Below are 12,021 nucleotides of genomic sequence, written 5' to 3' on the forward strand. Positions count from 1 at the left end.
CAAGTTTTGGAAATGCCAAAGTTATCTGCATCTCGACTGTTTCGGGGACTACGATGTCTTTAACTCTATTTAAAATATCATTGTCCTACTGAATAATAACTCATCTCAGCTGAGAACTACAATAGCAGAGGATATGATAGGGTTTTTCATCTGATGACCCAAGACATGTGAGTTTTTCACTAAATCAAGTAAAGGATCCCTCCCTCATAAGTTTGAAGTTGAAACTAGAGAGATGATGGAATACACTTTATTCTGATCAGGTTTACAGACTAGCTCTTGTTTAAAATCATATCACAGGGCTTGATTTAAATTCCTTTCCACTTCTTCTAAGGCCAAGAGACTGCCATTTAGCCATAAAGACAAGACATTATTATTTGCTCTTCATTCAGTTAGAATTTTTACAGATAGTTGCTGGGAAGCTACTCCTAATTAAGACATAATTTGGATGCTGCTGGGCCCTTGTTTCCAAACTTCTCCACAGAGCCATTTAAACAAATGGCAAGACCTTCTGGCTGAAGATGGTGCTTAATTCTATTCCTCACTGTATTGCTAAGGCAACAATGGGAGAGCCAACCCAGATCAATTTATCTCACCACATGAACAAGCTGTCCAATGTCTGCTGCTACAACTAACAATATCCTTCTCATTTCATAGGAGAGCTACAGAGATTCAATATTGGGTTGCTGGGTGAGATATAGCTATCTCTTGCCATCTTTTTAAATTGTCATAGTGAAGAGATTGAAGGCACTCTTGGGGTTCACATTATCCTTAAGATAGAATGACACACAGGGTAAGATTAAAATATTTATTGTCTCTATTTCTGCCAGAGAGCTGATTTCAGCTTATCTACAAGTATAAATTCTTATCATGTTAGCGATTATGTCCTTGGAAGAGATTCTGAAGAAAGGATAGTCATTTTCTTTGGACATCATTTAAATCTTCTGAGTGGAGTGGAGAGTGCCTCCTTTTCCCAGCCATCATTTGATCCCATTAACATGTAGTCTTGCCCAAATAACCACCTTACTCATGCTGTTCAGTATTTTGCTTGGAGCATAGGGTGTCAGCTACTATGGCTAAGTCATCGGTATACAGCAGGACATTAATTTTCCTTTACTATGGAAGTAGTGGAAGATGAATGGAAGATTGGAAGATGAATTGGAGGAAGAAGAGATTTGAGGCAAGGAAATTTGAACAGTATAGGCCTAAATTCAGGCTATGGCCATATTACTAGGGAGAAGAAGATATAGATGAGAGATGTTGTGAAGATATAAATGACAAGAATCGGCAGTGATTTGGATATGTGGGATGTGAGTGAGGAATTAAAAATAACACTAAAGTTGCAAGCCTAGTGACTGGGAAGATGGTAGTACCCATGAGAGTTATAAGGGAATTCAGTGGGGAAAAATAAAGATTTCTTTTTTGGTCACACTGAGTTTGAAATGTCTTTGGAATTTTCTGGAGATGAATGATTATAGTTCTGTATAAAGCTGGAAACTCCAGTACAGACTGGAAACAGATATAGAGATCTGGGAATCATCTGCATAGTGATAATTGAAACCAAAGAAGCTGATGAGATTACTGAGTGAGACTGAATGAGAGTGAAAAGAAGAGGACCCATAGCAGTTAATGGGCATCATTGGATGAAGAATAAGCAAAGGAGATGAGAAGTTGCAGTTAGACAGATAACAGAAGAATAAGGAGAGAACACTGTGGAGGAAAGACTATCCAAGAGGAAAGGCTGATCAACACTGTCAAATGGCATGGAGAGGTAAAGGAGAATAAGAACTAATAAAAGCCCATTAGATAGGGCAAGTGAGAGATCAATGGTAACTTTGGAGAAGACAGTTTTGGTTGAATGAAAAGATCAGAAATCACACTGCAAAGGAGTTAGAAACAAATAATAAAAAGGGAAGTAGAAGTACTAAGTGTGGGTAGCTTTCTCAATAAGTTTAGCCATGAAAGGGAAGAGATACAGGATGATAGCTCATAGGAATGATTAAGTCAAATGAGGGTTTTTTCCAATCCAAATTGGATAACTCCAAGCTTAGCATTCTAAATTCTGTGTTGTTTCCATTAATACATGTGAATAATCCCTAGCATTTATACAGCACTTTGCAAATATTATCTCATTTTATCCTCATATTGTTACCTAAAAGATAGGAGCTATTTTACTGATGAGGAAGCTGAGGTATACAAAGGTGAAATGACTTGCTTAGAGTCACAAAGATAGTAAATCTGTTTAAAGGCTGGATCTGAACTCAGCTTTCGTAATTCCACATTTATGTTTTATTTACTGATACAACTAATAGCGTTGTTATCTCAATCATTATATATAACAGAATTGGAAAAAAACCCAAAGCTATTGAAATTAGATTTCAATGGCATTGAAACCATAAATTATAACTAACTTACCTGTTGCATATCTCTCAGGTCTTTGTTACTCATAAATGCAATCAATATTTTCACATCTTGAAATTCAGAATGGTTTCCTAATGGAGGAAACTAAAAGAGAAAATGTTTTTCAAAAATATATCAGAAGTAAAGAAGTAATAAAAAACAACTGGTTAAAAATAATTAGGCAAAAATATTTTACAATTTGAAGGAATTGTATTGTATGTTATTTCTTAATATTAAATGTTGTATAAATGATAGAAAAAACAAAACATCAAACAATTAATAGGTCCTCTTTTGACAAAAAATTATTTACATCACAAATTTTTATTTATTCCATTTTTAAAAGTGTTTATTCCAAATTTTGTTAAGCTTCAGATACAATGATAAAATACAATCAAAATTATACTCCATATTATTCTGGTATATAAAAATTTTGTAATCATCAAAATTCTTATGTATCAAAATAATATAGATTATAATCTCTATTATATTATTAAAATGAGGAATGAAATAGGCTTAGAAAAATCTTTTTATAAAGTGGAGAATTACTGCTATTCTTAGGAAATAAAATTGTACCTATATATTAGAAACAGAAATACTGAAGCTACAAGTGTTTTCTCAATTTGACTACATACTGTACATGTGTTTTAATAACAATAGAAACACCTGAAATCACCAAAGTAAAAAAAAGAAATAAGCTTATTAATCTCAGTTTACATAAAATTTGCTTGATTTCACAAACATTAAAATAAGTGGAGAGAATTAGTCAAAGAATATGTTAAAATACTCACAATGTATATTTAGAAAACCCCAGAGAATTAGAAAACTTTTGAGGAGAATAGAAATTTCAGCAAAAAGACTGGAAACAAAGTAAATACACACACAATCAACATTTCTATATAATTTGAACAAAAGTCAAAAAGAAATAGTAAATTTTATAAATAAAAAACATTCAAAACAATCAATAGAAATAAAAGGGGATTTACATAAATGAAATATTCACTGCTTATTGTTGTGCTGTGCCAATATATTAAAAAATAATAGTATTTTAAATTAATTCACAGGTTAATGGATTTGCCAAGAAAATTGAGTTTTTTCAAACAGGACAAATGAAGTTCCTATAACAGGAGGAAGAAAGCCATCTAGAATCATGAGGCCAATCCATGGGGAAAAAATATAGATGGCATATAATATTATTAGACATTAAATTATAAAACAGTAGTCATTACAACTATTTGATATTAACCAAAACACAGATTAATGGGACAAGCTAGTTAAGAAAAAACAACCAAAAAATTGAAAACAGTAGCATAGGATTTATAAATCCAAGAACATAAATTACTTCTTTTTTTGGTGGTGGGGCACAAACTTGCTGGGAAAAATGGAAAAGGATTTGACAGACATTAGGGCTAATCCATTATAGTTCAAAATGTTTTTGTTACCCGAACGTAAAAGATCAAATCATTAAAAAATTAGAAGACAATAACAGGAAGTTCCTTTTGCAATTGAGGCTAAGGGAAAACTATTAACCAAAAAATAAAGGATATCATAAAAGACAAAACTGGCAGTTTTGATTATAGAAGATTTTTAAACTTTTGCATAAATAAAATAAGGCCAGAATAAGAAGAGAAACCAGAGTGAGAAAAAATATTTGCATCAAGCATCACTGATAACAGTTTAATATCCAAAATAAAGGGATTATATATGATATTGCCACATTTCAATAAATAAGTGATTAAAAGACATAGAGTTTAAAAATACAAGTAATAAATGATCATGTGAAAACATATTCCAAATAATTAATAGTAAGATAAATATAAATGATTATAACTGTGACATTTCACTTCTCACCCTGCAAATTGGCAGAAATAAAAAAAGAGAATGGTCATCAGTAAATATATGGGAAGACAGGCACATTAATATGCTAACAGTAATACTGTAAATAGGTTTAACCATCCTGGATACCATTTTGAAAATCTGTAGAAAAAAATGACTAAATTGTTCATTATCTTTTTCATGCCATGATAGCATTATTAATCACACGCCTCAAGTCAGCTAAAGAAAGAAACAAAGGAACAAAGAAAACAATATTCACAAAAAATTCTTTGTAGTAACTAAGAATTATAAAACAAGTAAGTACACAAACTGATGTTGAGTAAAATGAACAGAATCAGGAGAACATTGAACAGTGTACAGTTACAGCAAGATTATGTGATGATCAATTACGATATACTTAGCTCTTCTCAACAATATGGCGATCTAAGACAATTCCAATAGACTTGAAATGAAAGATGCCACCCCCTCCAGAGAAAGAACTATGGAGACTGTATGCAGACTCAAGCATATTATTCTCACTTTTTTTTTTGGGGGGGGGGCCCTGCTTTTTCCTTCTCATGATATTTTTCCCTTTTGTCCTGATTTTTCTTTCATAATATGACTAATATGGAAATATGTTTAAATGTTTTTGTACATGTATAACCTATGTCAGATTGCTTGCTGTCTTGGGTAGGGAGGATTCAAGGGAGCAGAGAGAAAAAAATTTGGAACTCAAAATTTTACAAAAATTAATGTCAGGAGTAGCTAGATTGTGCAGTGGATAGAGCATTGGTTCTGAAGTTATGAGGACCTGAGTTCAAATTTGACCTCAAGACATAATACTTCCTAGCTCTGTGACTGTGGGCAAGTCATTTAACCTCAACTGCCTCAAAAAAAAAAAAAAAAAAAAAGGCATTGATAATTTTTAGAAACAAAAAATAACTAAACAAAACAAAAAAGAATGTTGAAAACTATCTTTTCATGTAATTGGAAAAATAAAATGCTATTTAGAAAAAAAAAGAGAAGGGAACAAGGTACAGTTTCATATCTCTTTTGAGCTAAAAGTAATATAGCATTTACTAAATGTAACTTCTACATAAAGCCTTTCCTGGTTTTCCCATCTCCAGCTACTGGACCCTCTCCTTTTAAGATTACCTTTCATCTACTCTATAAGCTTTTAGAGGGCAGGAATTGTTTTGCTTTTACTTGTGTTCCTCATACTTAAAATAATGTAAATATACAATAAATATTTAATAAATGCTACCTGATGAAATGATTTTTGTTCTGTCATTTTATGTTGTAGTCATTTGTACATTTTGGGGGGTTTTGCTTTTTGCTAATTTTTTTAAAAGCCTATTCATACTTACATATAAACTGTCATTGGCAACCAACAATGCTTCAGCGCCTCCTCTTTGTGCAATCTTAGCTTTTTCGAGAAATTCACAGGTGCCCCATGATACTGCAACTACTTTGTTTCTTATTCCAGTGGGAGGAATGTCAGAAGAGTTGCAGAGTGGTATGGTCAGATTCTCCAAACTATATGAAGTCTGCAAATGTAAGAAATATCTTTACATACCAATTATTAGCCCCCACCCAAAAAAAAGACCCTATTTTATAAGAAAGCAGTACTAATTTGATACATCAGTCTTGCAAATCAGATACATGATTTGATCTAAATTCATTCTTATAATTATAAGAAACTCCCAAATTGATCTTTCTATAGACTAGTTTATTACAGCCAAGAGAATGAGATAAATAAAATCACTATTCATCATTACTTAACCACCATAAATTTTTATTGGTCTTATATACAATAAAACTAATCAAGATTCATTCTCAGGATCTTCATTTTTATTACTCAGATTATCTACTTAAACCATAATTCCAATTATCTACTTACTGTATTTTCTATTGTAGTGGGAAGAGTCGTCCAAGAGGGATTGTAAAGCATGCAATAGTCCTTAGATGGTAATGGTTTTCCTTCTCCATATGCATGTATGATTCCTTCCCGAGCAGCTGTCTAAGAACAAAAAATTTCTACATAAACAATTTGGTTTACTAATAACTCAAGATTTATAAGTCTTTGTGTGGAAGTTTAGTCATATTATAACCATATTTCCTTGGGAAGAATTTTTGAAAGGACTTGCTTCTTGTTTGTAGGATATTTTAAGATTACAACCACAATCAATCAATAAAAATTTATTAAATGCCTCTGTGTGCCAGACCCTGTGTTATATACACAACTCTTGTGTAAATACAGTTGTGGGCCTTGGTAAAATTCTGGGGAAAATGACTACAATAATATAATAAATTCACTACTTCCTACATTTATGATTGCATTCCCAAATCATTTAAAAATGTTGTTTGTTTATCTTATAAATGCTAAATAAAATGCAATGGGAATATTTATGCTTCCACAATCTAATACTAACTATAGTACAGACTCTGTATACCACTAATTTTTATCTTTGTCCATGGAGCAGTATCTATTGGGAAAGCTCCTTGATATTTTTTCTATTACATATTTATAAACAACCATTTTGCTCACTTAAAAACTTAAGTAAGAAATATAAAAGATGTTGAAGAACTGGTTCCTATTCTCAAGAAAATGTGTACATCTTATAATTACATAATTTCAGAGCTGGAAGGGGCCATCAAGTTCAATCTCTGTCTGACAAAGAATCCACTTGCTATACCGCCAATAAGTGGTCATTAAACCTTTGCTTGAAGACTCCAAGTGAGGTGAAGCACTCTATCTATAGCTCTAATTATTAATGTTATTCTTTACAAAAGTAAAAACCAATCTCTTTGCAACTTTCATCCCTTGCTTAGTTCTATCCTCAGGGATCAAATCAAATCCCATCATATGGCATCCTTTTAAATACATAAAGATAATTTTGATTATCTTCCTTGAATCTTTTAGTCTGTAAGCTAAATATCCAATTCTTTCAAGTAATCCTTTATCTGGTATGATCATCAAGCTTTTCTCTATTCTAGTAACCTTTCTCTACATAATTTTCTCTTTAGATTATCAAATGCTCTCTTTAAAATGTGGCACCTACTACTTGATGCGATTATTTTAAATGATACACCTCTCCAAATGTAGACTAAAGTGGCAGTGTTCAACTGTCATTTCATATTATAGGCATATGAGTTTGTTTGAAAAAAAAGATTCCACTAAATTATATCCTGCCAATTTGGTTTGTTTACTTCCCCCCCCCTCTAATATCAGTATAAGATATTATTATTTATCCTTACAATATTTCATTTGTCCTCAAATTTTAACTGAACAAAATATTTGTCATCAAATATGCTACTTATCCTTCCCAACCTAGTATTGTTTGCAAATTTGAGAAGTATAACATTTATTGCTTTAACATTTTTAGCAAAGATTTGCAGGATAAATAGCATTTTGGTAAGAAAAAACTGTGGGACACTGCACTAGAGACCTCCCTCCCCAGTGACACCAATATATTAATTATGCTTTGGATACAATCATTTAGCTGATAATGAATTTGCCTAACTATAATGTTACCAAGCATATTTCTTACCATCTTTTCCACAAGAATGGCATGGCTTTATTAGATGTTTTGCTAATGTCTAGATAAAAATATAGCTATAACACTCTCTTTTTCTATTGCTCTATAAAGAAAGAAAAGTCTCATGTGCCTGTTCTTACTAAAGGCATGGTGGCTCTTTGTGATCATAGTTTCTTTTTTATATATTCTATCCTTTTAAAGATTTGTTCCAGAATTTTTACCAGGAATCAGAGAAAATTAAATCTTCTGTGGTTTTGCACTCTCTCTCCCATTTTCTGTAAACATTCAAAGGTTAGTGATAAGAGATTGTTAATCACATCCATCAGTTCCTTCAATTCATTTATCTGTGTTTGATAACTCAAACTCATAAAAGGTAGTCTTATGCATTAATTCACTATTACCAGTTTTTGATTTGTCCTTTCCAGTCCAAAGAACATTTTACTTGGCAGAGAAAAGAGAAAAATGAAGGAGTTGAATAATAGTTCTATCTTCCTTCCATCATCTGCTATCACCCCATCCACCTTAAGGACAATCATTTTCCCTTTTTGATCCTCTTTTGCTTAATATACAACTCTTTTTCTTTTCTTTAGTATCCTTCACCATCCTAATCTCATTATGAGTTTAAGCATTGCTGACACAATTCTTATAGATTGTGCTACACTCCTGCATTCATCTTCTATTATCTTTCCTTACATTCCATTTTGGGTACATATTTTAAAACTGCAGTCTATGAATTGCCTAGGGAGTCACATATTTCTTTAGACAACTCTATTTTTCTCCTTATCAGAAATACCTTTATGTTTTTAGAATTTCTTTTATGAGAGCTTCAATCCCTCTTGAGCTTATTTCTCTTACAGAATTCTAGGCCAATCTATCTTTATCTTGATCCTCTGAAACAGACTTTAACCAAATTTATGGAACACATCAGATTATGCTTGGCTTTTCTTTCCTTCTGTATTACAAATTTTAAAATGAAGTGCTTACTAGGTATTACTTTAAGAGATTACATAAATGTTAATTATTATTATTAAAACTATAATTATCTTTTTAAATCTCTGATTTGATTATTACAAGATAAATTTTCTTGGAGTGGCAAGGACTATCAGCATAGAATAGTACATTCTGTAGGTCATTAGACACAGGCACTGCAACAATTAGTCTTTATTAATTACTTTTTTTTAAATCATAAGAGAAGGCTCACAAATGAGTAGTTATATAATGTTATAGTAGTTATATAATTGTATATTAATTATTATAATTAAATATCATAATTAATTTATTACATAATTATAATATAATAACGCATAAATAAAACAAACCTCCAAAATGATAAAGTAGGAAATGATTTAGTATCACATGAATGATAAATGTCATAGGAATGGGTCACTTTCTTAGAAGCACTCTGATCGAGGACTTTAGTCATATATAAAAAAACTCCCATGAATCCACTTCCTCCCTTTCTCTATCCTCACAATTACTTCAGAAAAAAAGGGAGAGAAGAGGAGGAAACATAAACCAATAAAAATGGACAGTATTCACTGTTCTGCTTGTCACAGAATGAGCTTGGAAAACTGAAATTCTTCATCATTTCATTAGAGTTCTAAAGTACCACATTTTTAGTATATTTCCTGAATTTATCAAAATTTCCCTCTTCAACATGTAATCTTACAACAGTATTAATTCCTCTCTGTTTTAACCATCAGGCATTCTCTACACAGTTTCTGAATATCCTAAAATGAATATATCTTCTTAATATACAATATTATTTTTTTCCTTTTTTTCTCTATTCTATTCTTTCTGAATAATGACTTCTCTTCCAAAGCCTTATTCCATTTATTTATTTATCCAGATATTTTTTGGACCAGGTGAAAGAGGAGATTCATTGCCTCAATTGCTACCTAGCATTAATCACTGAATGGGTGTGGCCTCAGTCAAATTGAGATTTATTAGAGACCTTAGTTTAAAAAAGGCCAAGGTCTCCCACTTCATCCAGAGCCATTTTCTGTTGTCTTGATCTATATATTGCCACTAGACCCAGATGGCTCTAGAGAGGAAAGTGAGGCAGGTGATCTTGCAGAGCCCTCCCTCACTTAAATATAATTCACTTGTATATCATGATATTCTTCGAGAAAGAAGAACAAACAATAACAACCATCCTACCAACTCTGTGGACCAAACTTGCTTTCTTATGTTAAGATTTTCAGTTTATCTTATTACCCATATTCTGTGTATTTGGGTAGTCATCATCTTGGGCTATGAATTACTGGGAACCTTTACTGATCTTTTTCTTCCTTCATGGTTGCTATTCTCTATGGAGTCTTAATAGATATTATGCTTCTTCAATTGCATCTTCTCATCCTTTTCTTCTTAGATTTGGTAAATAATGTCCCCTTCATTGTAAAAAGACTTTCATAATTTTACAGTCTTTGGATTTATGATCTTCTCAGCATAGTCTTTCAGATTTAGAGAGTTCTAATGTTTTTAAAGCTGTCTTCATAGAATAACTTCCCATAGTTTAATCATATTAGTTATTCTCCTCAGATTAGTTCTATTTTTGTCTTTGGTGTGGTAAGGGTGCAATAATTTTGCATAAATGGAAGCTGTTTTATTTTTAATGGCATTCTTGAGGACAGTCAATATTTTCTTGGTCCTTTTGCTTACAGCAATGTCTTGAGCTGACCTCTTCAGGGATCAATTTACAATGACTCTTTTGAGTGTCTTAGGGAATAGATTTGGTCTTGTGAATCTGTGTCAACTCTTTAAAGATTTTAGATATCAGATTTTTTAAAAATAAGAATTGTTGATCACAGAGTTCTTACAGAACATTTTAAAGAATTTGAGATACATTTCTGTTATACAAATTTTTCTTGAACTCAGCAAATTTTCATAATTTCAGAAATCCTTACTTCTAAGAAATAAGACTTCCTTATTTCTGCTGAAATTGGCACCATTCTTCCAGACATAACTATCCCTATCTTTTCCCTTTCTCAACATATCTAATTAGTTTTACAGATTCTATCTCTATCACCTCAGTAAAATCACTTCTCTTATTTCCACTCAGAGGGTGATTAGTTCAAATCAAAATTTCTTACTTGTACCTCTACAAAAGTTGTCTAATGCATCTCACTCCTTCTAGTCTCTTTCATTTCCAATCCATGCTTACACAGCTAACAAAATAATCTTCCTAATGTGCAGGTAAGACCAGGTCATATCTCCCTTTCCCAATGTTTCCTAAGCTTCATTGATTATAATTGCCACTAGAATAAATGACAAACTCCTTAGCTTAGCAATTAAAGACTTTTGTCTTTTTCCAAATTTACTTTATATTAGTACTCTTCATATAATTCAAGATTTCAGCCAAATTTGTCTGCTTACTGTTTCCTGAACTCCACATTCTATTTCCATGTCTTTGTGCAAGCAGATCTCCATGCCAGGCTCCTTCATGGGCTTTTTTTTTTTTTTTTTTTTTAAACTGGTAATTAGTCTAAGACTTTTGAGAGTAGGAACTATCTCACTTTTGTAATTGTATTCTTAGAGCCTAACAATACCTAACAGTAAAAAAAAAAAAAAAAAGTTTTTAAAATACTTGATTGCCCCTCTTTTTCGTGTCTATCTAATATTTTGTATTCCATAAGCAATATATCAACTTCTTGAAAGCCAAGACTACTTGGCTCTTGTCTTTTACTCCCACTGCCTTGCAACTTCTAAATGCTTAATAAAGTCTTGCTGAATTTAACTTATTGGGTTACAACTGATTGATCAGAAGATCATCATTCTGTAATTATAATTCAGGTTTCTTTTTTCTTTGCATGCATTGTCTTGCATTTATGGTTCCTTCTTGACTATGTCACAGTCCACTCCTCAATAAAATCCGTTATTCCCCTATTACCTCCAAAATCAAAAGGGCAAAATCCTCTTTTTTGGTATTCACAGCCCTTCGTAATCTGCATCTTCCCTCCTCCTCTCCTTCCAGTCTTCTTATACTTTATAACCATGCTTCAACCATCAGGGCTTTATATAAACTGCAATCCAGTGATACAAACTTCCTTGCTGTCCTTCATTTAAGACATTCCATATACTCACACCAGGCATTTTCACTAGCTGTCTTTCATGCCTGGAATGTTCTGTCTTCTCATCTTCAACTTCCTTTAAAATCTCAACTTCTATAGGAGGCTTTTCCTGATCCCTCTTAATTCTAGTGTTTTCTTTCTATTGATTATTTCCAATTTATCCCATATCTAGTCTGATATGGGATAAATTGTCTCTTCTATTA

The 12,021-nt window shown here is 32.1% G+C and overlaps 1 protein-coding gene across 3 annotated transcripts in view; it reads right to left on the bottom strand.

Annotated features, from left to right (window-relative positions):
- SPPL2A (signal peptide peptidase like 2A) overlaps positions 1-12,021 on the bottom strand; it is a 104,751-nt gene that overhangs the window by 31,893 nt on the left and 60,837 nt on the right. For all 3 annotated transcript variants that reach the window (XM_074294497.1, XM_074294498.1, XM_074294499.1), the window contains 3 exons: positions 6,110-6,229; positions 5,577-5,756; positions 2,413-2,502 (listed from right to left, as the gene is read on the bottom strand). In XM_074294497.1, coding sequence (XP_074150598.1) covers positions 2,413-2,502; positions 5,577-5,756; positions 6,110-6,229 — 390 coding nt within the window. The remainder of the gene's footprint in view (positions 1-2,412; positions 2,503-5,576; positions 5,757-6,109; positions 6,230-12,021) is intronic.

The sequence above is a fragment of the Sminthopsis crassicaudata genome, chromosome 2 (genome assembly GCF_048593235.1).
Source record: "Sminthopsis crassicaudata isolate SCR6 chromosome 2, ASM4859323v1, whole genome shotgun sequence".
NCBI classification, from domain to species: domain Eukaryota; kingdom Metazoa; phylum Chordata; class Mammalia; order Dasyuromorphia; family Dasyuridae; genus Sminthopsis; species Sminthopsis crassicaudata.